General features: G+C 42.8%; 1 protein-coding gene across 10 annotated transcripts in view; it reads right to left on the reverse strand.

The window, feature by feature from the left end:
- Positions 1-10,757: 10,757 nt before the first annotated feature.
- Positions 10,758-23,230, reverse strand: part of rbm6.L (RNA binding motif protein 6 L homeolog) — a 38,445-nt gene continuing 25,972 nt past the window's right edge. For 5 of the 10 annotated variants that reach the window (XM_041590771.1, XM_041590761.1, XM_041590763.1 and 2 more), the window contains 10 exons: positions 20,106-20,231; positions 19,132-19,224; positions 17,496-17,573; positions 17,321-17,338; positions 15,911-16,370; positions 15,163-15,237; positions 14,855-14,938; positions 14,434-14,501; positions 13,619-13,668; positions 10,758-10,994 (listed from right to left, as the gene is read on the reverse strand). In XM_041590771.1, coding sequence (XP_041446705.1) covers positions 15,200-15,237; positions 15,911-16,370; positions 17,321-17,338; positions 17,496-17,573; positions 19,132-19,224; positions 20,106-20,231 — 813 coding nt within the window. In that variant the 3' untranslated portion in view covers positions 10,758-10,994; positions 13,619-13,668; positions 14,434-14,501; positions 14,855-14,938; positions 15,163-15,199. The remainder of the gene's footprint in view (positions 10,995-13,618; positions 13,669-14,433; positions 14,502-14,854; positions 14,939-15,162; positions 15,238-15,910; positions 16,371-17,320; positions 17,339-17,495; positions 17,574-19,131; positions 19,225-20,105; positions 20,232-23,230) is intronic. The other 5 variants (XM_041590769.1, XM_041590768.1, XM_041590762.1 and 2 more) reach the window with 5 other exon arrangements.

The raw sequence follows: 23,230 nt of genomic DNA on the forward strand, positions 1-23,230 counted from the left end.
CAGCAGAATTCTGCACTGAAATCCATTTCTCAAAAGAGCAAACAGATTTTTTTATATTCAATTTTAAAATCTGACATGGGGCTAGATATTTTGTCAATTTCCCAGCTGCCCCAAGTCATGTGACTTGTGCTCTGATAAACTTCAATCACTCTTTACTGCTGTACTGCAAGTTGGAGTGATATCACCCCCTCCCTTCTCCCCCAGCAGCCATACAAAAGAACAATGGGAAGGTAACCAGATAGCAGCTCCCTAACACAAGATAACAACTGCCTGGTAGATCTAAGAACAGCACTTAATAGTAAAAACCCATGTCTCACCGAGACACATTCAGTTACATTGAGAAGGGAAAACAGCAGCCTGCCAGAAAGCATTTCTCTCCTAAAGTGCAGGCACAAGTCACATGACCATGGGCAGCTGGGAAATTGACAAATGTCTAACCCCATGTCAGATTTCAAAATTAAATATAAAAAAATCTGTTTGCTCTTTTGAGAAATGTATTTCAGTGAAGAATTCTGCTGGAGCAGCACTATTAACTGATTCATTTTGAAAATGTTTTTTTCCCATGACAGTATCACTTTAAGCAACTTACTGTACTACCAATACATCCAAATTAAGCATTTCACCCTTGAAATGGTAGGACCCCAGGCAGCCACAGAGCTCAAACCATTGGATACAATGATGGCAATCAGAGGGTCTAGGAAAGGCCTTATATCCGATATCTATGGAATATTAACACCCACTCTGAATCATCTTTCATTAAGCATGGTTACATGTTGGCTTGGGAACAAGCTCTTGGGGACAACATACCCCTCACCAAATGGACATCTCTTTGGGAGAATCTCAAGAAGGCCTCAATGTGTGTCACCCTTAAAGAAACAAATTATAAGATCCTTATGCAATGGTACATGACAGCCAGTAAACTCCACTAAATTCATCCATCGGTATCATCAGAGTGTTGGAGACAATATGGGGACCCTATACCACATGTTCTGGACGTGTCCTCTCCTGGAGGAAAATTGGAAAGCAGTGCGTACTCTATTAGAACCCAGATTTTATCTGAACTTGCAGCTAGACCCACATACCTTCTTGTTAGGTACACCGATTCCAAAGCTTAAAAAGCATGGCCAGAAATTGGCCAACCTGATATTGTCCGCTTCCAAACGGGTGATAGCCCGCAACTGGAAGAAACCTTTTACAGTTACTGAATTAAAGCTGGCAATTCGGGACATACGACGGATGGAATATCTAGCAGCCTTACACAGTTCTCGCCTGCCAAATTTCAAAAAAAGTTTGGTCTCCTTGGGACAAACTGCACCCCTGACAATATAGTAATCTATTCCCAGACGAGGAAACTTTCCCCCGAAATACCCCTGGCTTGGATAGTTCTGATCATTCTAATTGTTCTTTCTCCTTATGCTTTCTAGCTTTTCCCTACCTCACTTCCCCCCTTTTTTTTTCTTCTTTCTTTTTCCCTCCCCATTCTCTTTGTCTGTCTCCCCCTTCCTCCCTATACATCTATTGAATGATCATAATTATAATGAATCACATGATAGGTCATCCCTTTACCTGAATTTGTGTCAAAGAGGTAACCCCCCCCCTTTAAAGGGCAGGTCTATTAAAAGAAAACATAATTCTAAGCAAATTTCCAATATACATTTATTACACATTTTCAGTGCTTTTAAATTTGCTTAACAGGGGTTTTCACCTTTGAGTTAACTTTTAGTATTATGTAGAGAGTAATATTCTGACACAATTTGCAATTGCTTTTCATTTTTTATTTGTGGTTTTTGAGTTATTTAGCTTTTGATATAGCAGTTTGCAATTCTGTTGCTATGGTCCCAATTAACCTAACAACCATGCATTGCCATTAATAAAATAATGGAATATGACAAGGATGAAGCCCTGAATGAAAATAGGAGTAATAAAAAGTATCAATAACTATGAATATGTAGCCTTACAGAGCATGTTTTTTTTTAGAAGGTAAAAAATTCAAAAACTATATGAAAAAAAAAAAGGCCAATTGAAAAGTTGCTTAGAATTAGCTGTTAAAATGGACCCGTCACCCAGACATAAAAATCTGTATAATAAAAGTCCTTTTCAAATTAAATATGAAATCCAGTTTCTTTTTTTTTATTAAAGTCATCATAGCTGTTGTAAACTCATTTAAAAATATCAGCTGTCAATCAAATATTGCCTGCCCCTCCTCTATGCCTAGGCATAGAGGTGGGGCAAGCAATTACTTTCACTTTCCATTAGGCACTTCCTAGGTGTCACTGCTCTCCCTACATTCCCCCAGTTCTCTTAACCATTTAAATGTGTAGCCAGGGCATGGGGATGGACATCAGGTCCCCATTCTGGTGCACAAACAAGATTCTGAGATGATGCAAGGCTTTCCTTAATAACGGTGTCCACAAATGGCTCCTGCCTGCTTGCTATAATTATGAATTCCCAGACTGATGGAAGCAAGATTCAAATAATTTATATAGTGTCATTAAAGTTCTTTTTGCTTGACTAACATGATAAAATAGGATTTGAAATAATTTTTTTGGGTGACGGGTCCCCTTTAACATACTACTACTAACATACTAAACTTTAATTTAAAGGTAAACCACCCCTTTAACACCTGGTTGTTACTTTTTAACCAATGTTGCAAAAGTCTTGGTTCCCCAGGAAAGACAGGTCTGTTAATCAGCTGCCTTGTCTTACATTGTTTCAAGTCATAAGGACAGATAATAAAAAGGGACAAACACTGCTTTCAATAGCAAAATATATACAAATAACTTAAAAACCATAGAAAATTTGTAATGAATGTATATTGTGAAGGAGCTTAGAATATGTTTTTCTTTTATTAGGCAAAACAGTGTACCTGCCCAGGGAGGCACCGATAATACCCAGGACCAGGAAAGATAATGGTGGCGATGCACAATAATACCTTTTCCTGGTGCATTTATTTAAAGAATCATAGTGCTAGCTTCAGGTAGAAGGTTAGCGATTGTAGTCACAGGGGGTGCCTAAGAAATTGGCTTTATCTCTTTGATTCTCCTTAAACAGCCTCCTTTCAGTGTTTAAGAGCTGTCTCTAGCTAGATATTAAAAAGTTCATACTACAAATATTTGCCAGATTTTTATTGTACTATATTGTCATAACTAAATTTTTGATACACAAGTTTTAAGTGCAACATGACTTACACTTCAGTCAGATGCCCTCTTTTATTTTTTTAAAAGTTTTTTATTTAAAGTTTAAAACATAACACGGTTAAGAACAATAAAGAGACAGAAAAGGGAGAAAGTTAAGAGAGAGAGGGGGGGTAAGGTATAATATGATACATCCAATAAATTAGTGTATAGGCAGTTAACCAGCTTGCACATTCAACCAAGTACCCCAGATCGCTTCAAATTTCGTGGGGCATCCTCTCGAGAGATAGGTCAGTTTCTGATTCGAGAGAGAATCATTTACCAGAGTTTTCCAATATTGTAACGTGGGAGGGTTGAGCGATTTCCAGTGCATTAATATGGCTTTCTTAGCATAATACAGGAGCTGTAAATAACATAATTCTAGTATACGGGTGCAGCTGCAAATCCCCTATTATCCCCAACAGACAGGTTTCTGGCGAACGAATGCTGGGCAGTGCAAGCTTTTCATTCAAGTATTGGAGGACTGCACTCCAAAAACTCTGAATTAATGGACAGGACCAAAACACATGAAACAGAGTACCAGGTTCCACACTGCACTTAGGGCACAGGTCCGACACCGTAGCATATATTAAGTAAACTCTATTTAAAAATTTAATTTGTATAAGCCTGTCCCTCATGGATATTGATAGTGCTGTTACAAGCTGTAGTGCGTCCTTTCATTTTTCATCATCCAGGTCAGGAATGTCTGCCTGCCATTTGCCCTTAACTCTCTCAAGGGGAGAGGGACCAGCGGTAGATAGTATCGTATATAACCAGGATAGGGGTTTTGGTAGGTCTAAGCTGTGCAGATAGGTCTCAAGGGACGATACCTTTAAAGGGGAAGGAAACCTCGTCGGCGCTAACCCCCCTCCCCCCTCCCGTGTATTGCCCCCCTCCCTCCTCCCCCCTGGCCTACCCCTCCCGCTGGGCAAATGCCCCTAACTTGTTACTTACCCTTCTGCGCAGGTCCAGTCCAGGGAGTTCACAGGCGACATCTTCTTCCACGCGATCTTCTTCCTCCTTTGACCGGCGTTTTGGCGCATGCGCAGTAGGAGCATTTCGCCGGTACGGATCTACTGCGCATGCGCCAAAAGTCACGCGCATGCGCAGTAGATCGTACCGGCGAAACGATCCTACTGCGCATGCGCCGGTCAAAGGAGGAAGAAGATCGCGTGGAAGAAGATGTCGCCTGTGAACTCCCTGGACTGGACCTGCGCAGAAGGGTAAGTAACAAGTTAGGGGCATTTGCCCAGCGGGAGGGGTAGGCCAGGGGGGAGGAGGGAGGGGGGGCAATACACGGGAGGGGGGTTAGCGCCGACGAGGTTTCCTTCCCCTTTAAGTCCACAGGCTTTATTGGGAATTGCACGTTGAAAGCATGGCGTAATTGGAAATAACGAAACAACATATCCGGGTGGGGGTGGAAGTCCTGTTGGATTGTGGCAAAGCTCTTACAGTCACCCCCCGTGACGATATCACCAAGAGTTTTAATCCCAATCTGTGCCCACCAGGCGATGTCTGGGAGTGAGCGTAAATGAGGGAGGTGATTATTACCCCATAGCGGGGTGTGGGGGGACCAGGTGGTGGAGGTTCCTCGAACCAGTTCTTGGGATTTCTGAAATGCTTTCACCACTGTTTGCATAGGGGTAGTGGTCACGTGATATGGGGAGACACCTCGGTAAGGGAGTTTGGCAAGGGCCTCAAAGGAGCCTAATACCGCTGCTTCTAACACCACCGCTGAGTTGCTTCTATCAGGGACAATCCACCAGTGGGCATAAACCAACTGGGCCGCAAGGAAGTAGAGTTTAAGATTAGGTAATGCTAGGCCTCCTCCAGAAGCCGGCGCCTGTAACACCCTAAAGTTTAATCGGGGATGTTCTCCTGCCCATAAGAAATTCCTAATTATTTTGTCCAGTCTGGTGAACCAATGGGCCCAAGGGGTTATGGGAGAGTTGTGGAGAGTATATAGAAATTTGGGCAAAAAGATCATTTTAAACATATTAATTTTGCCTGGTAAAGAAAGAGGGAGGTCTTGCCATACAGCAACTTTGTTAGTCAGGGTCTGCACTACTGGATCTAAATTAAGTTGTACATATCTATTAAGGTCTTTATGGATCACTATACCCAGGTATTTAAATGAGTTCACAACCTTGAGTTGTAGTAAGGTGTCCGGCGAATCCGGGGGAAGGGGATCTATGGGGAACACCACCGACTTAGTGCGATTTATTTTCAGACCGGAGTATTGTCCAAATTCAGAAATAGTTGCCAGGAGATTTTCAAGGGCTGCACCCGAGTTGGCCAGATAGACAAGCATATCGTCAGCGTATAGCGAGATTTTTTCAATCAGGTTACCTACACAAAGGCCCTGTATATCCTCATTCGCCCGTATTCTAATGGCGAGGGGTTCTATAGCCAGGGCAAAAAGCAAAGGCGAAAGAGGGCACCCCTGGCGGGTGCCCCTTCCTAGATAAATGCTGTCGGATATTTGTCCATTGACCAATACCTTGGCCCTCGGGTGTGCATACAGAAGCTGAATCCACTTCTGAAGTTTAGGACCTAACTTATACCGAGTCAATACCTCCCATAAGTATTGCCACTGGACCGTGTCAAAGGCCTTCGTTGTATCGAGGGACACTACAATTCTATTCCCCAGATTGTCATGCTGAATCGCTAGGTTAGTAAAGAGTCGTCTCACATTGATATCCGTGGCCTTAGAGGGCATGAAGCCCGTCTGGTCCGGATGTATCAAATCAGGTGCTATCAATTTAAGTCTGTTGGCAATGATTTTGGCAAAAATCTTAACGTCACAGTTAAGGAGGGAGATAGGCCTGTATGAATCACATCTATCAGGGGGTTTGCCTTCCTTGTGTATTAGGGTAATAAAGGCATCATAGCATGAGTCCGGCAGTACCCCAGTCCTAATGGTGCCATTGAAGAGAGCAAGGAGTTTGGGGGCCAGAAAGTCAACATACTTCTTATACCATTCTATCGGAATCCCATCCGGACCCGGTGTTTTCCCCACAGGAAACCCATTAATGGCATCTTTAATTTCATCTAAGGTAATATCTTGGTCTAATTGCGTGGCTAGATCTGGAGAAATTTCTGGAAAGTCTATTGTAGTTAAGAACTCCTTAAGCCTGTCAGACGAGGTATCGGGAGGTGATTGGTAAGTGGATTGAAAGTACGTCTCAAATTGTTGCTTCATTAGGGTCGGGTCTGTAAATAGAGCATTTCCATCAGTAATGGCCTGTATCATGGTCTTAGGCTCATCTCCCCTGGCCAGTAGCGCCAGCAGCTTCCCATTTTTGTCGCCCTTGTCATACCAGGCAGCTGCTCTATAGAGCTCCCGTTGCGAGTATTTGTCAACTAGTAGTAAGTCCAGATCCCTCTGAGCTGATTGCATAGCCTGTTTAGTTACATCCGATTCGTTGTGCGTCAGTTCTGATTCTGCTTTAGCTAGAGTGTCTTTAGCCAGAGAGAGAGCCAGGTCACCCTCACTACGTGCTAATTTAATAAGGGAGATATATGCACCTCATATAAAGGCCTTACTGGCGTCCCACACTATATGGTCTGCTGCAGTGTCTTGGTTTATTTCCCAATATTGTGTCAGCTGAGGGAAGAGACGTTCGTGAACCTGTGGGTTAGCTATCCATTTGGGGGGTAATCTCCATTTATCTCTTCTAACCTGATTGGTGCCACCCAGACACAATAATAGGGGGGCATGATCAGAACACATCCTTGTCAAGTATTCTACAGAGTCAACATATGGCAATATTTCAGTTGTACCTAGACATATATCGATACGAGACATTGCCGCTGAGGCCACCGAGTAACACGAATACTGTTTAAGCTGGGGGTGCCTCCATCTCCAGACATCTATCAGGCCAGTAGCTTCCACCCAACGGGCAAAAGTTTTGGTGTCATGGGCGGAGGGGTGAAGCCTATCTAGGGCCGGATCAGGGACCAAGTTAAAGTCACCTGCCCATAGCATACGATGGTTGCCCATTGCAGCTACTTTTTGTAGGATTTCATTTAGTATTTGAATATCTGCAGGAGGTAAGTAGACATTAACAATGATATAAATGGTACCGGCAATTTGGACTTTCAAAATTAAATATCTGCCACCTCTATCCGAGGTTAGTGCGTGAAAATGATAATGTAATGACTTTCTAATCAGGATAGCAACTCCCCTGGAGTATGTTGAGAAGTCCGCATGGTATGCCACCGAAACCCAGTTCCGTTTCAGAGCACGGACTCTCTGGCCTACTAGAGGTGTCTCCTGCAATAGGATAATATCCGCCCCAGATTTTCTGGCCGTATCTAAAACCAGTGCCCTTTTGACTTTATCATTAATCCCACGCACATTCCAGGATATTAGTTTAAAACTTTGCAGAGTCATAGTTATTAGTAGGGTAAACTATGATCCACTGGGGCCCGGGTGGTTCTAAGGGACCGAGGTCACCCAGCAAGAGATTGACGTTTGTAGGTGATATTAGAGCATTCTTCGAGTTTCATGGGATATCGATAGCAGTCAACAGCAATATCTCGCACCACCAGCAATAATGGTTAGACCTTAAACCTCCCCTCACAGAGGTAAGCAAAGCAAAGGGGAAAAGAGAAAAAAGACAGACAAAAGGTATACCCATTAACATTATACCCCCCACCCGGTATCCTCCTCCTAACCTGGAGATACATTTTCCCTTAATTCGAACAATCCCAACAGGGGAGTGGGTAGCACTTGGCAATAACTCAAACAAAAATATACGTTGGTACAGAGGTAGAGTCCGAGTCTCCGTGGTACCTAATATAGCATATGCATGTCGGGGAGATCCTAAGTTCCATCACTGCAGCATGATCCGACTGAGGTAGCCAAGCGTATCAGGCACTAGTGCAGTACGGGCAATAAGCACAACACACAGGAATACTCAGACAGTGTAAATCTCAGGGTATAACCGTCCCCCTGCCGTACACCGGCCATATCATGGGACAATCTTTCAGTGGATAGGGTATGACACGCTCTAGCGTAGTATCAGCACATAGCCATTAAGGAGAGAGCGGGCTCCTATCTTGAGTATACCACAGAGAGGGTGTCAAGAGTGGCTCTGAAAGCTCAAAAGTACATGCATGAACAGTCTGTAGCAACCAATCTGCAGTCATGGCTCACAAAGTTCCAGCCATGTGCCACTCCAAGATGGGAAAGGTACATCCATATATCACTGAGCAGTGTGGGTACAAGTGGAGCGATGCCCTCACCCTATCACCCGTAAATGGAGTCTGCTACATACGGCTCAGGCGATAATACGAGGCTACATCAGTCAGAAAGGTATAAACAAGAATGATCTCACCTGCTGCAGCATCTGCTTCCAGCAACAGTCTAGTTGGGACGGCGAGGGCTTGCTCTAGGGGACGGAGCACCCCTCGCATCAAGCCAGTCACTTGCATCTTGAGCTGAGGTGAAGAAGTTGGCTCTATCTCCGGCTTGAACCCTCAATTTAGCTGGGTAGAGCATGCCATATTTCAAATTGGCTTCCCGCAGGCGACGCTTGACTGCCATAAAGGTGCCTCTTTGTCTTTGAAGCTCTGCAGAATAATCGGGGTATATGGATACCTTTTTGCCTTCCACCGAAATATCTGGGCTTTGTCTGGCTGCCTGAAGTATGGCGTCCCGATCCCTGAAGTTCAGCAGCCGAACCAAGAAGGGCCTAAGAGGTGCCCCTGGCGGGAGACTCCTACCTGGCACCCGATGGGCTCTTTCGACCGCATAGAAGGGTGAGAAGGCAGCCGTGGGGAGAAAGTCTCTCAGCCATTTCTCTGCAAAGGCCACTGGGTCATTCCCCTCTGCTCTTTCTGGGAGTCCCAAAATACGTACATTATTTCGTCGCTGCCTATTTTCGTAGTCGTCCAGCTTGTCCGTGCAGGCTTTAAGTTGAGTTTCCATGCGAGTTATTGCAGCAGGGAGTGGAGCACAGGTGTCCTCAAGGGCTGAGATTCTGTTTTCTGTTTCACACACTCTCTCCCGCATATTCTGCAGGTCAGCCCGAAGTAGCGAAAGATCGACTTTGACCTCCTCCAACTTAGAGGACAGCGAGGTCCTGCAATCTGTAATTGCGTCCAGCAGCAGTTGCGTCGCAGCCTCAGGTTGCGCTGATGAGGAGCTTGCAGCCTCTGGTTGAGGCTCTTTCGGCTGAGAGCCATTTTGAGAGGGCTACCTGGCAAATTGCTCAAGTTTAGATGCCGCATCAGACTTGGGTTTTTGAGTTTTGCTGCCTCCCATTATGGGAAGAGTAGTGTCGTTATAGCAGGAGCTGTACTTGTTGCTAGAGTAGGGTCTCCAAAATAGTGGTAGAATGCGGTACACGGAGCTCACGTGTGGGTTCTCTACATTAGATCAGTGCCCAGGTGTGACCATTCCATAAGGCAGAATGATGGCAGGAGTGTTGTAGGGCCTTGAAGTAGAGCTGGCCAAGGAAGGGACTGTAGAGGTCAAATGGGTACTCCACTACAGGGCGCAGGGCTGCCGTTACAATATAGCCGCAGGGCGTGTACAAGGAAGGGAGCGTTGCAGAAGCTCTGCCTTTGCACGGTATGGTGCCCACCCTTCTCCTTGTGGGTACCACCTAATAAGGCTGCCTCATTAACTGTCATGGACCTTCTTGAAGGTGGCACACAAGTTGGTCCCTCCTGAGTTTGTACTCCTGAGGGCCTCAGGCAATAACAGTATCCCTGTATTGTAGGGAGTGGCAGGAAGCCCCACAGTCTCAGGCCCTGGAAGCCTGCAGTGGAGTGGGCATTAGCTTGCCTTATGGACGGTGAGATGCGGCGCCCCCAGGGTCAGTGTGGCACTCACCCCTTCAACACGCCACCGCGTGTGCCCTGCTGTGTTGGTTTCCGTCGCAGTCGGCGGGATGCAATAGCCGGTCCGGATGCGGCCAGGGCAGAGCTGTACTGGAGTCCGCGGCTTTAAGCGCGGGACTAGGCCGCACGTCAGTGCGCAGCCTAGGAGATGCTGGGGCGGCGGATGCGAGTCCGGATGGAAGCGGCCGACTCTGCGGATCTCCAGGTAGCTTGTATCTTGGAGGACAACTATATTTTACAGGGGATAATGGCCGGAATTAGTAGGGACCCTGGGAGCGCTTAAGAGACACGTCCACGCTGCTTGCCGGCTAGCCACGCCCCCTCCAGATGCCCTCTTTAATTATATACGAGTCGTATCATACTAAAAAGCCCAATAAATCAGAATTTCTTATCAGTGGTCAAAGGAGTCCCACGCACAGACTGCTCTGACTTCTCAATAGGCCTCAGTACCACCACCCTTACTGTGCAAGAGCCGCTGGCTATGGCAATTCAGATGTGCATGGAGCTGTAGATATTGCCAGCCTAAATATGCACAGAACTATAACAAACATAAGTCACTGTGCATTATCTTCAGCTGCTGCCAGTACTATCTGCCCAAGTCCACCTCGTGTGAATAGTATGTCGGCCTCCTGCTGTCAGACCAATGACATATGTGACTATTTGTAGGACAAGGATACCACTGGCTCAACCATTTGTTAAACATCCCAGCTTCACTTAAAAATACAAAACAGATTAATATTTACATTTTTTATTAAAAAAAAATAGCAGCAGAAAAAAAAGCCATTACAGATAAACACAAAGGAAAATGGAGATGGGCTGTGGGAACAGGCAGGATTTTCATTCCAGCTCCTTGTACCGTGCCAAGATGAGCTTCCTCATGTTTTCTCTGTAGGACTCCCATTGGCTTTGAGGCTGGCATCACCTTGGCTCTGCTTTTATCACTTGTGATGCAGGTCTGCAGAATCTTCACTATAAAAGAACACAAGGGAAGATTACAGAATTAAGAAAGGGGAAGTATTTGAAAACAGGTTCCCTTTGACTTTTAATGTTATATACTAACTTCATAGCTGCTCTGCTACAGTGGGTGATAAGAATTATTTAAAAAAAACAAACAAAAAACACAATTTAGAATCCCACACACTTTTTCAGTCTAGTTGTTTTCAGATTGTTCTCCAGAAATAAAGACATCAATTACTTTTTAAATTTTTTCCAAAATATAAATGTAAAGGGGTGGCTCAGCTTTAAAGTAATTTTTAGTATGTTATAGAACAACCAATTCCAAGCAACTTTTCAATTGATTTTCATTATTTATTTTTTTATAGTTTTTATAGTTATTTATCTTTTTCTTCTGATTCTTTGCAGCTTTCAAATGGGTGTCGCTAACTCCCTTCTAAAAAAAACAAATGCTCTGTAAGGCTACACATGTATTGTTATTGCTACTTTTTATTACACATCTTTCTATTCTGGCCTCTCCTATTCATATTCCAGTCTCTTATTCAAATTAATGCATGGTTGCTAGGGTAATTTGGGCCCTAGTTACCAGATTCCTTAAAATGCAAATTGAAGAGCTGCTGAATAAAAAGCTAAATAACTCAAAAACCATCAATAATAAAAAATGAAAACAAATTGCAAATTATCACTCCATACATAATACTTAAAGTTATCTCAAAGGTGAACAACCCCTTTAATGTACCCGTCTCTAGTGTTTCAGTGTGGCAGCTCAGTAATTCTGCTGCAGACTCAAAACTGTTACCATTTTGCTACATTTAGTTGCTCCATTTCTCAACAGCATCTCTGGAGTATTGGCAACTATTGTATCAATTTTAACAGCTGAATTCTTCCCTGCCCAATAGATATCTGGCTGAAATGGACAGTTAATAGTACAGTCATTTGATCAGGAACGGCACAGACATTTCAATTTGATTTAGAATGTTCCTCATTTCCATGGGAAGTTTTTCTTAAAGTAACAATGAAAACCTAGGCATGACCTTGTGTTCTGCTTGTTACATTATTGCTTGTGTTAGCTGTGTAGACAGACTGAACAGTGTGTAATCTGAACCTCTCTAGCCCTGGTGTTATATCAATCTGTTAACATTTGCTCTCCCATTTACACTGTGCAATTCGTTCTGACAGCCCTATATAATGAACAGCCTCATTTTTTAGGGTAGACATTGGGTAGAGCTCACCTTAACTTTTAGTATGTTTTAGAATGGCCAAGTCTTAGGAACATTTCAACTGTATTTCATTTTTTTTTTTTTTTTTTAAATAGTTTTTGAATAATTGCCTCCCCTTTCTGATTCTTTCCAGCTTTCAAGTGTAGGTCACTGATCCCTGCAGCAAAAAAACAAAAACTATTGTTCTGTGAAGCCCTAACCTATTTATATTCAAGTTTTTCATTCAAACACTGTTTGGTAGCTAGGGTAAACTGGACCCTAACAACCAGATACAGTAGCTTCTAAAAGATAAAATTTAATTTAAAGGCGAACATCCCAGAAAGGCATGTGCTCCAGAAAGGTCAAAGGGCCCAGCAGGAAAAATAATGGTTCCCCTGCAGGCTAGCCTGACATTGTCCAGGAGATGACTCTTGGTGGCAATTCCTTTGTTAGTTGCTTCCCATTGGAGGCAGTACAAACAAGATAAATTATATTTAAGCCTGAACACTCTGGAGCCAAAACAGTGCCACCAAAATGTCTCCACCGTCTCCTCTCTAATAGATTAATCACCATGGGAGGGCAAGAAATGTGAATACTTTGTGGCAGGAATAACTGCAGCTCAGCTGTTTGCCAGAACGTTTAGGGAATGCTCTGAACATCTTAGTGATGAAGTCACAAATCTTCACAGATCTTCAATAAAAGGTAGAGGTACTAGTAGATCAGAAGATCAAGATGGCAGACGAGAAGGGGAAAGAAGAGAAAATAAACAGAGAACACAAAAAATGGAAAAGCGGAGGGCAAAAAGTGTGCTTTTAGAGAGCAACCTACATCAAAGCAGGATGAGGACCAAAAAGGAGAGGGATTGAAAAGGGGACCATGTCAAGTTCAAGAGAAAGAGACTGGTGGGATAGATATTTACCTGTTCAGTTCTACCCACTCAGTAAGCAGGGTGTACTAACTGCATTATGATCACATATGAGTGGATGCCGTACCTCTCAACTTATGTATCGTACAGCATCAGCATGTTCAGTATATGGGTGGATCAGCTACATACCATCAAGGGTCAGCCAGTGTATATACACCTTAAAGGGCAACTAAACCTAGCAACACCACTTGATCCAATAATCTTTTTTAGAAAGAGCATGGATATTCAAACTCAGCCACGACGAAGGAAGGAAGGAAAATGGGGCAAAAAGGGAATTGTTTTGAGAGTTATGAAGTATACCAATGTGAATTATTTTGAGTGGCAAACACAAGGAACCAATGTGTCTGGGAAGCTATTATTTTGTTCTCCTTTAAAACACACATTTCCTCTTTTTGATGACTTTACAGTTAAAACTAAGACAATTTTTTATAAACATTGTGCTCACAGTTAGAATTAGGTTGGATTTAGAAGACATATGGAGACCACAAATATTCTTTCCTGAATATAATACTTACCTACTTAATGGATGTTGTCATTCCACGTTGTAGAATTTTATTAGAGATATCTATGAAAAATTAGCATAATTATTTCTCTAAAAGGTGAAAATGATGACAATTATTTTGTACTACTTGCTTAAGTATTCCTTTTTTATACTCTTGTTCTAAATATACTATGGCAAATATTATTTTCAAGATATCAAAGGATTACTCCCATCCACCCTCGCGTTCAGCTGCCTTTTAGGGCAGAGGACACGCATTTCAGATTCGGGGAGATTAGTCGCCCCGCGACAAATCTCCTCTTCTTCAGGGCGACCAATCTCCCTAAACTGCCTCCCAGTCGCCTAGAATGTAAATCGCTTTGTTTTCCAAAGTCGCCTCAAGTATAACTTGGGGCGGCTTCGGAAAACGAAGCACTCCAAGTGCCATCCTGATGGCGATTTACATTCTAGCTATTGGGAAGGCAGTTCGGGGAGATTAGTTGCCCCAAGGAACAGGAGATTTGTTGCTGGGCTACTAATCTCCCCGAATACATGGTGTCTCTGCCCTTAATGGGCTGCATTGGATGTACTGCTTCTTAAAGAATAAGGTCTCTGGTGTTGTAGCTTTTGTAAAATAATTACCCTGCGTACTTTTAGTAGTCTGCCAAAAAATGTATTTCAGCTCAGCCCTGACCTGTAGTTGGGTATCTGAAAGATGTATACAGTAAGCGTAGCACTTGTTTACAAAAACTACAGCGCTGGAGATGGTGCTCTTAGCTAGACAATACTCTGACACAGCCCTAGCAACAGCTTGCTTAGAGTAACGTAAGAATTGCATAAGAATTGAATTACCTGTTGGAGTATTTTGGTTTCTTTTTCTCAGGTGAGCTTTCCTTACTTTTGCAGTGTCCACTGATACCCTGTCAAGAACACACCCCCCCCAACAAAAAAAAAATTAACACATTTTTTAACTATCCATCAATACAGTTTCACTATCAGGAATATCAGGTGAAGGACATGCAGGACTCTACCTACTGGGAGGATTAGATGGCTGGGCATAGGTGCAGTGACAGATGTGTGCATGTGAGGGGATATGCACAAAAACAAAAGCATGCTGAAGGCCAGAGGTATGTTTGCACATGAATAGGTCATTGTGTCATTATTATTTGGCCAGTGCATTTTCTTCCCTAGATGTTCCTACAGAGTCTACTATTTTTAGCATACTGCTTTTGATGCCAAATATGTTGTTAGATAACATGAAGAGACACTGCACCTGCCGACTGCCCTCCTCCTCTCTTTCCAGTTTCTCCAACTCTTTTTTTGCCTGCTGCAATCTCCTCTGTATGGACTGATTCTCCTGTCAATAACATCAACATTCAGGCTGGAGCTACCAAACAAGTACCCCATCCATTGTGTCCTCTGAGGACATGTATGAGGATTACCTTACATGGACCAAAAATCATATGAAATTACATGAAAAATCTACCAATTCAACAACGATTTGAATCAAGTATTTTGAATCTGTAGGTTTTAAATGATACCACATTAAACCTTGCTTAGTTTATCACATCCATTACACACCTCTCTCTCCTTCTGCTGAAGGTATGCCAGTTCTCTCTCAGACTTTCTGATCTTCTGGTGAATTGCCAGATTTTGCTGAAAAGTAAATGTTCAATCAGGTCATTATCTGCAGGCATTCTCATACCAAAAGACTGCGATAAGAGGTGGACAGACCTACACTTAAAAAGGACAGCATAAAAACCACACCTTTGCTAAAAAATAACACCATACATAGGACTTTTGTTGAAAATGTATTTTGCCTTGTCTCTTGTCATGGAAAAGCACTAATGGAAAATTGGTTAATTATTCATTGAACTCACCTCTCCTCTACCATTAGGGGTAAAACTTGTATAAAGGGAGCTACAGAGCTCAGTATAAACAATGCCCTCCCTTCCCTAAGATGCAGCCTTTTTAGGCATTGAGATAAGGAGAAGCCATTATTCACAGGTCTTTTCTGTGGAATGGTGTTTTATCAGCTTCTCACTTGTTTGGCAGAACCAGGGGAAGACAGAATTGCTAAAGAAAAACTGGTTTCAATTTCTTGCTTAGTGCAAAACCATAAATATTTGCTAAAAAGAAAGGCTAAAAGTATATTCAGCATATGCCCTATTCATTGAGCTCATTTTTAAAAAAGGCTCTATACTGCCCTATTAATGTTAAAAGAATTGGCTTTAAAGGATATTTCACCAAGAGTTAAGGGCTATAACTGCCTACACAATGCCATCAGCAGTAAGTTAATCAAGGCAGTGAAAGGACTGCAAGCAGTTACCTTGTGGAGGTCTGAAAGCTGCTGATGCTTGATTAGGGCCTCCTTGTTGGGGAACTGCCTGCGGCAGAGTAAGCAAGCCATTTTTTTCCAGTCTGTAAGCTTCTCTTGTACACTGTTTACTGAGGTGCTGGGGGGAGCTGCCAGGGGCCGCGATGGGGGAGCTGCCAGGGGCCGCGATGGGGGAGCTGCCAGGGGCCGCGATGGGGGAGCTGCCAGGGGACGCGATGGGGGAGCTGCCAGGGGGACGCGATGGGGGAGCTGCCAGGGGACGCGATGGGGGAGCTGCCAGGGGACGCGATGGGGGAGCTGCCAGGGGACGCGATGGGGGCACTGGTGGAGGCAATGATGGAGGTGGTCTGGGAGGCGTCTTTTTCCTTGAGGGAGGTAACTGCTCATCTTCTTCCTCTTCACTGTCATCACCGTATTCACCAATTAGCCCAATCAAAGGGTTTACTTTTGGCTTCAAAAGACAGGGCAGAGAGCAGAAACATGAAGAAGAAACAAAGAAAGGGATATGAAAAACTAGGAACATCTGCAAGTATCATAAACAGAATATCAGCTAGAAAAAAAATATTTTTCTGAAAAAAACTTTAAATATTTCACAGATGGGAAAAGTGGGAGCCCAGAATGGGGACGATAGGATCCTGAAAATCTCTGGAGGTTAGGAGGACCCCATACTGCAGGCAGGATTATAAATGAAGAAGCTACAAAGAGTGAATTTCCGAAACAAAATATGCCTTTTGTAGGACCGGGTAGCTGCAGGGAGTCTTTCAATTTAGCTTCATAGAATTGTTTTAAAGGGGTTGTTCACCTTTAAGTTAACTTTTAATATGTTATAGAATGGCTAATTCTAAGCAACTTTTCAACTGGACTTCATTTTTTTTATTTTTTTACAGTTTTAAATGATTTGCCTTCTTCTGACTCTTTCCAGCTTTCAATTGGGGGTTACTGGCCCCATCTTAAAACAAAGCTCTGTAAGCCTACAAATGTATTGTAATTGCTACTTTTTATTACTCATCTTTCTATTCAGGTCCTCTAATATTCATATTCCAGTCTCTCATTCAAATCAATGCATGGTTGCTAGGTTAATGTGGATCCTAGCTACCAGATTGTCGAAATGGCAAACTGGTCAGCTGCTGAATAAAAAGCTAAATAACTCAAAAACCACAAATAATAAAAAACAATTACAAACTGTCTCAGAATATCACTCTCTACATCATAATAATAATAAAAGTTAATTGAAAGGTGAACAACCCCTTTATGAAGAAAAGTGAACACAAATTGGACAATGTTACTTTTCTCCTAAAGATAACAGCATTGAAGATCAGAAGGGGTTAAAGCCTCCATGGTAGAAGAGACACTTTTTTGAAAACTGTTTAGTATGCATTATCTAAGATCGAGGAACTTTACCTCATAGTACTCGTGTCCCTCAATGGTAGGCAAGAAAAACAAAAAAATAAAATAGAAATCTAATTACCAAGTTAAGGAAATAGTGGGCACAAAGACAATCAAATGAATTGGTAAGAATATAGCCTAGCAAGACAAGTTTGTACATCCTGCATTTAAATGGGAATCTGCAGATTACCTCAGGAGCAGGAGGTTCCTTCTTCACCATGGAGGGAGGTAGCGGCTTCTTAAAAGGTTCATAAGTTTGGGGTTTGTCCTAAAAATTCAGAGAAAATATTGATTACACATCCTGAGCTCTCCAAAGAGTAAAGGATTTTTCTAAATCTGTATATCAACAGTGTTTTTCACAACATGGGCCATTCATCCAAACACACATAGCCAGTCCAGGTGATTGAAATGCTGTATATCTTATGGCGTCAAAAAAAGAAAAAATAAGAACACGGGGGGACACATGAATGGGGAAGGTGCAAGGCTTATAGTGTACAACATTTTAGGGCAGATACCCTTCTTAAAAATACCCTTTTGCACCTGAAGGGTCTTTAGCCCAAAACATAGTGCACTTTCCTTTTTTCCTCAAATAAAAGTGGCAACTTTCTAGGGCCACATACAAACTAAACATACTGTATATATTGTATGCCCCAATGTACCCCTTTGTAAGTGACTGTACATCTTTGTAACACGCTATATCACTTTATCCACATGATGTGATCCATCCTATTTACATACTGTTGATATATTGTGTATAACAAAGCAGTTTATACTTGATATACTGAGAGAGGAGAGAGAGAGAGAGAGAGAGAGAGAGAGAGAGAGAGAGAGAGAGAGAGAGAGAGAGAGAGAGAGAGAGAGAGAGAGAGAGAGAGAGAGAGAGAGAGAGAGAGAGAGAGAGAGAGAGAGAGAGAGAGAGAGAGAGAGAGAGAGAGAGAGAGATATATATATAGATAGATAACAAACAAGGGAAAGTTGTGCTCACCACTAGTTTTTAAAATCGTTAGGCGGGGGTGCAATGAGGGTGTGACCACAAAATACATATAGACAAATACAAGATTCCTCTGCACTCAACCCATTATCAATATATTTAAGACAGAGACATTTTGTGCATACTGCTACTGAAAAATGCCTTACCCTTTAAACAAAACAGGGATTGTTTGTCCATATATTGCAATATATTTAAGCTGGCCAACTACGTCAAAGTCATCCCATATCTGGCCAGTCCTATGCTCAATTTTCATTTGGGGTGACTTTGACGTAGTTGGCCAGCTTAAATATATTGCAGAGGAATCTTGTATTTGTCTATATGTATTTTGTGGTCACACCCTCATTGCACCCCCGCCTAATGATTTTAAAAACTAGTGGTGAGCACAACTTTCCCTTGTTTGTTATAGTTCTACAAGAGCAGTGACCAGCTCCATGTTCCACCCCCTCCAACTATAGTCAGGTGATCCCACTGGTGTCTAATAAAAGGGCAGCCAAGTTTGGGAGTTTTACTTTGAAAGCAGCTAGTAAGTTGCAGGTAAAACGTATTCGTCCCTTTTATAAAATGTATAATGAAACCATAGAATTCTTAATGAATCAAATGAAAATTGAGCATAGGACTGGCCAGATATGGGATGACTTTGACGTAGTTGGCCAGCTTAAATATATTGCAATATATGGACAAACAATCCCTGTTTTGTTTAAAGGGTAAGGCATTTTTCAGTAGCAGTATGCACAAAATGTCTCTGTCTTAAATATATTGATAATGGGTTGAGTGCAGAGGAATCTTGTATTTGTCTATATATATATATATTACACACATGTAATGAGCTCATTACCTCTTCTTCTCTGAAGCCTCTTCGAGGTCGGGGCCCACTTTCCTTTTCTGCACTACCTGATCTCAGAGATCTCAGATCTCCTGATCTCTTTCGCTGCAGTAAGAATGAAAATTAATAGTAATCTAAGGCTAAGGCCACACGGCGCGATTTCGCCGCGATTCTGCGCTGGGCGAGTTGCGAGTCGCTGCGGTTTTTAAGCCGAAATAGCTTTGTTAACTTTGGCGCTGGCGTCAATGCAAATCGCGGCGAAATCACTGCGCTAATTCACACGCGGCGATTCTTTTTCTACTGTCGCCCGGAAACGCCCAGCGAGGCAACTTCGGGCGACAATAGAAACGAATCGCCGCGTGTGAATTAGCGCAGCGATTTCGCCGCGATTTGCATTGACGCCAGCGCCAAAGTTAACAAAGCTATTTCGGCTTAAAAACCGCAGCGACTCGCAACTCGCCCAGCGCAGAATCGCGGCGAAATCGCGCCGTGTGGCCCTACCCTAAAGGGGTTGTTCAACTTTTAAAATATTTTTTTTTTCCAGTTTAGTTGTTTTTAGACAGTACACCAGAAATAACATTTTCAACAGCTTTGAAGTTAAAAATTTTATTTTCACAGTGTTACCTGGAACAACTCTCTCTGGAAGGGAAGGGGTCACTAACTCTGTAAACCGTTCTAATTTAATACACTATTTGATAAATGTTTTACCTTCAGCCGAAAAAGCATAGTGCCTAAGTTTTATTAAAGTCAGAATTTCTAATTGATACAATAGTTGCTAACATTCTACATTCTATACTTCTGAGAAATGCATGTAATGTAACTAATGTAGCAAATTGTAACATACCAGAGTCTGCGCCTGGATTGCTGTTTCGCCAGATTGAGAGAGGAAACATATTTCTGGTGTAGTCCAAAAACAACTGAACTGTAAAAATGTGAAAAGCCTTTAATGGCTGAAAAGTTAAAAGTGTACAAAGTGGCAGCCTTACCCTTGGTGGGGAAGGGCTGTGGTATCTATCATGTGCTCTTCTGGGTCCTCTGGTCTCAGATGTCCTGTCATCTCTCCATCCCTCTTCCCTGCGAGGAGTTTCAGCTTCTAACTTTGGATTAATTCTCTGTAAGGAAAGCAAAGTGGCGTGTTAAGGTCAATGGTTGTCAAAATTATATGGGAAAGTGATTATTTATAAGCAATATAGAACACCTATTAATATGAAATTGCTATTAATATAAATGTTGTAAAAAGAATATATTTCTTATTCAAAACTTATTTCTAAACTCCTATACGTCCGTTTCGATAGCAAGCATAATAACTAAGAACCATAACAACATAAACCAGAAAAGTCAAAATCAAAAGGGAATTTACCAAGGCGCAATATTCCCTAATCACACACTTTTTTACAGCTACTAAACAGGTTATAGCAAAAGCATGGTTAACCCCCACAATTGGCCTTTTCGGGAGTCAAAGCTAGAATGGATAGTGTAATCATTATGGAGACATAGGGCAGACAGAAACAATCCAGTATAGCTACCCAAGCGAATTTGACTGGTCTACATTATCTTACTGAGAATGGGAAAAAGCAGCTAAGATGATGTTTAGCAGATTGAACTTGCCCCAGTGCAAGCATCAGTGGTTATTTCTTTGTTATTTACCTCCACTTTTTATTTTCCATACCCCAGATGTATTTGAAATTCTTTTAATATGTACTCCATATAACCACCCCAATTATAGTGATATCATATAAGCATTGTTGATTTGAAAAATGATACAAAATAATACATTGTGTGTTCAACAACTAATGTCGAATTTGAAAATAAGATGTTCTAATGAAACAAGTAACAACAATTAGGGGGAAAACAAATGCAATGTAGTACAAAAGTCTTCAATAAAAAATATTGAGTACAAAAAAATCAAAAGGGAACATTTTTCCATTCAAGCCCTATTATGGAGGCCCGTTTCAGGGAGGGCATTCTTGTGTCCCCCAAGTTCCTAGGGGCAAATTCACTAAGCCGCGAAGCGCCGAACGCTAGCGTTAATTCGCTAGCGTTTGGCATTTTCGCTACTGCGCAAATTCACTAACGAACGCTGGCGTAGTTTCGCTAGTGTTACTTCGCAACCTTACGCCAGGCAAATCTTCGCTAGCGACGAAACTACGCAAATTCACTAACTTGCGCAGTGTACTGAACGCTACCTTTTACGCTAGACTTCCTTCGCTACCTCAGACCTGGCGAAGCGCAATAGAGTAGATAGGGATTGTTTAAAAAAAAGTCAATTTTTTTTCTAAGTCCCAAAAAAACGCTGGCGTGTTTTCTACATGATGGCTGATAGGCTGAAAAAGATCGAAAATTTTTTGGGGCTCCCCTTCCTCCTCCCTACATTTCCTGACTCATGGCAACTTACCTAGACAGTGGGCACATGTGTAGGGCAAAATAAAATTTTTATTTGCCGATTTGAAGGTTTTCTAGGCATTTGTAGTGCAGATACGTGTTCCTCCATTGAAATTTGAATTTCGCGCCATATGCAAATTAGCCTTCGCTAGTGTAACTTCGCTTTATATAGCGAATCAACGCTAGCGCAACTTCGCAACCTTACGCTACCCCTGTGCGCAACTTCGGATTTTAGTGAATTTGCGGAGCCCTGGCGAAACTACGCCTGGCGAAGTGCGGCGAAGTTGCGCCTGGCGCAACTTCGCATCTTAGTGAATTTGCCCCCTAGAGTGAAAGATACTTAAAAGTAAGCTATACTAAAAATTTTATGGGAAGCCAAGTATGCAGGATGGATTGTCCCTCTGATCCACCATGAGATGATAGGCTTGGATGCTGCTGTCCCCACCTGAGAGACTGAGGAAATCACATACAAGGTTTCGGACCACCAAACAGAAGAAGTTCTCTTCACATATGTTGATAAATGTTTACAATGCCTTGATGCCATCCAGGGAATGGAGACAAATCTCCTCATCATTCTTTGGGTTCAGACAAAATGATGGGACCACAATCGGCTGGTTAACGTGAAAGGTAGACACCATCTTAGGAAGGATGGAAGGCACTGTCTGCAAAACCACTTTGTCCGGGTGAAACACCATGAATGGAAGGGCAGTGGAAAGCGCAGCAAACTCCCCAGGCCGACGAAATGGCGACCAGAATTACAATTTTTCCATGTTAAAAAGGCAATGTCAGCTGACCCAAGTGGCTCAAATGGTGAGTCCAGAAGGGATTTCAGCACTAAGTTGAGGTCCCATGAAGGAACCGATTGTCTGAAGGGTGGGGTCGACACGGACGACGCCTTGGCTAAAAACTAGTATGTCGTCCTTTTGGGCCAGCCATTCCTGGAAGAGAACCGACAGGAATGAAATTTGTATCTTCAGTGATGACGTTTAAACCCCCTTCAAGACCTCTCTGCAAGAACAGAGGAACACAAGACAGAGCTAGTTGGTCGAAGGTTACCCCCTGGGATTCACACCAAGATGCATAGGCCTTCCACACACGGTAGTATGCCCTGGCAGAGGTTGGTTTTCATGCTTTGATCATTGTATCAATCACAATATTGGCAAAACCTTCTCGAAATCCACACCATCAAAGATAGTAGTCCTGGATTGTGATGTAATATGGGGCCCTGATGAAGTAAGTCTGGACATTGAGGCAGATGGAACCAGTTTTCAGAGGACAGTGATATGAGGTCTGTGAACCAGCCTCACTGGGGCCAAGACGATCAGGTGCAGATTCTACTGGCGAAAGATGTACTCAAGCCTGAACTACCATGGTGTTGACTCCCACTGCCTGCAGGTCCCTGCTTCTGTAAAATAATTTTGATGCTTCTTGTTGTATAGAGACGCCATCAGATCAACTACCGGCTGTCCCCACCCTGTCAAACACATCTGAAAAAAGTTCCAGATGGTGAAGACTTGGGTAGTTGGAGCTTTTGGCTCACAGCCTATTTTCCCAGAGGGGTCCCAGTAATGAGTTAGTCATCATTAAGGGACACTAGAGCCTCCCTCATGAGCCGCTCTGTCTAGCCAAGCACTGGTGCCTGCAGTGTCTGTGGGACGTCATTGTGCCGAGTAGTAAGCCTTTATCTAAGGCTTACGGACCCCAGTAGAGGCATCCAGTGATGAGTGGC

The sequence above is a fragment of the Xenopus laevis genome, chromosome 4L (assembly GCF_017654675.1).
Source record: "Xenopus laevis strain J_2021 chromosome 4L, Xenopus_laevis_v10.1, whole genome shotgun sequence".
NCBI lineage: Eukaryota > Metazoa > Chordata > Amphibia > Anura > Pipidae > Xenopus > Xenopus laevis.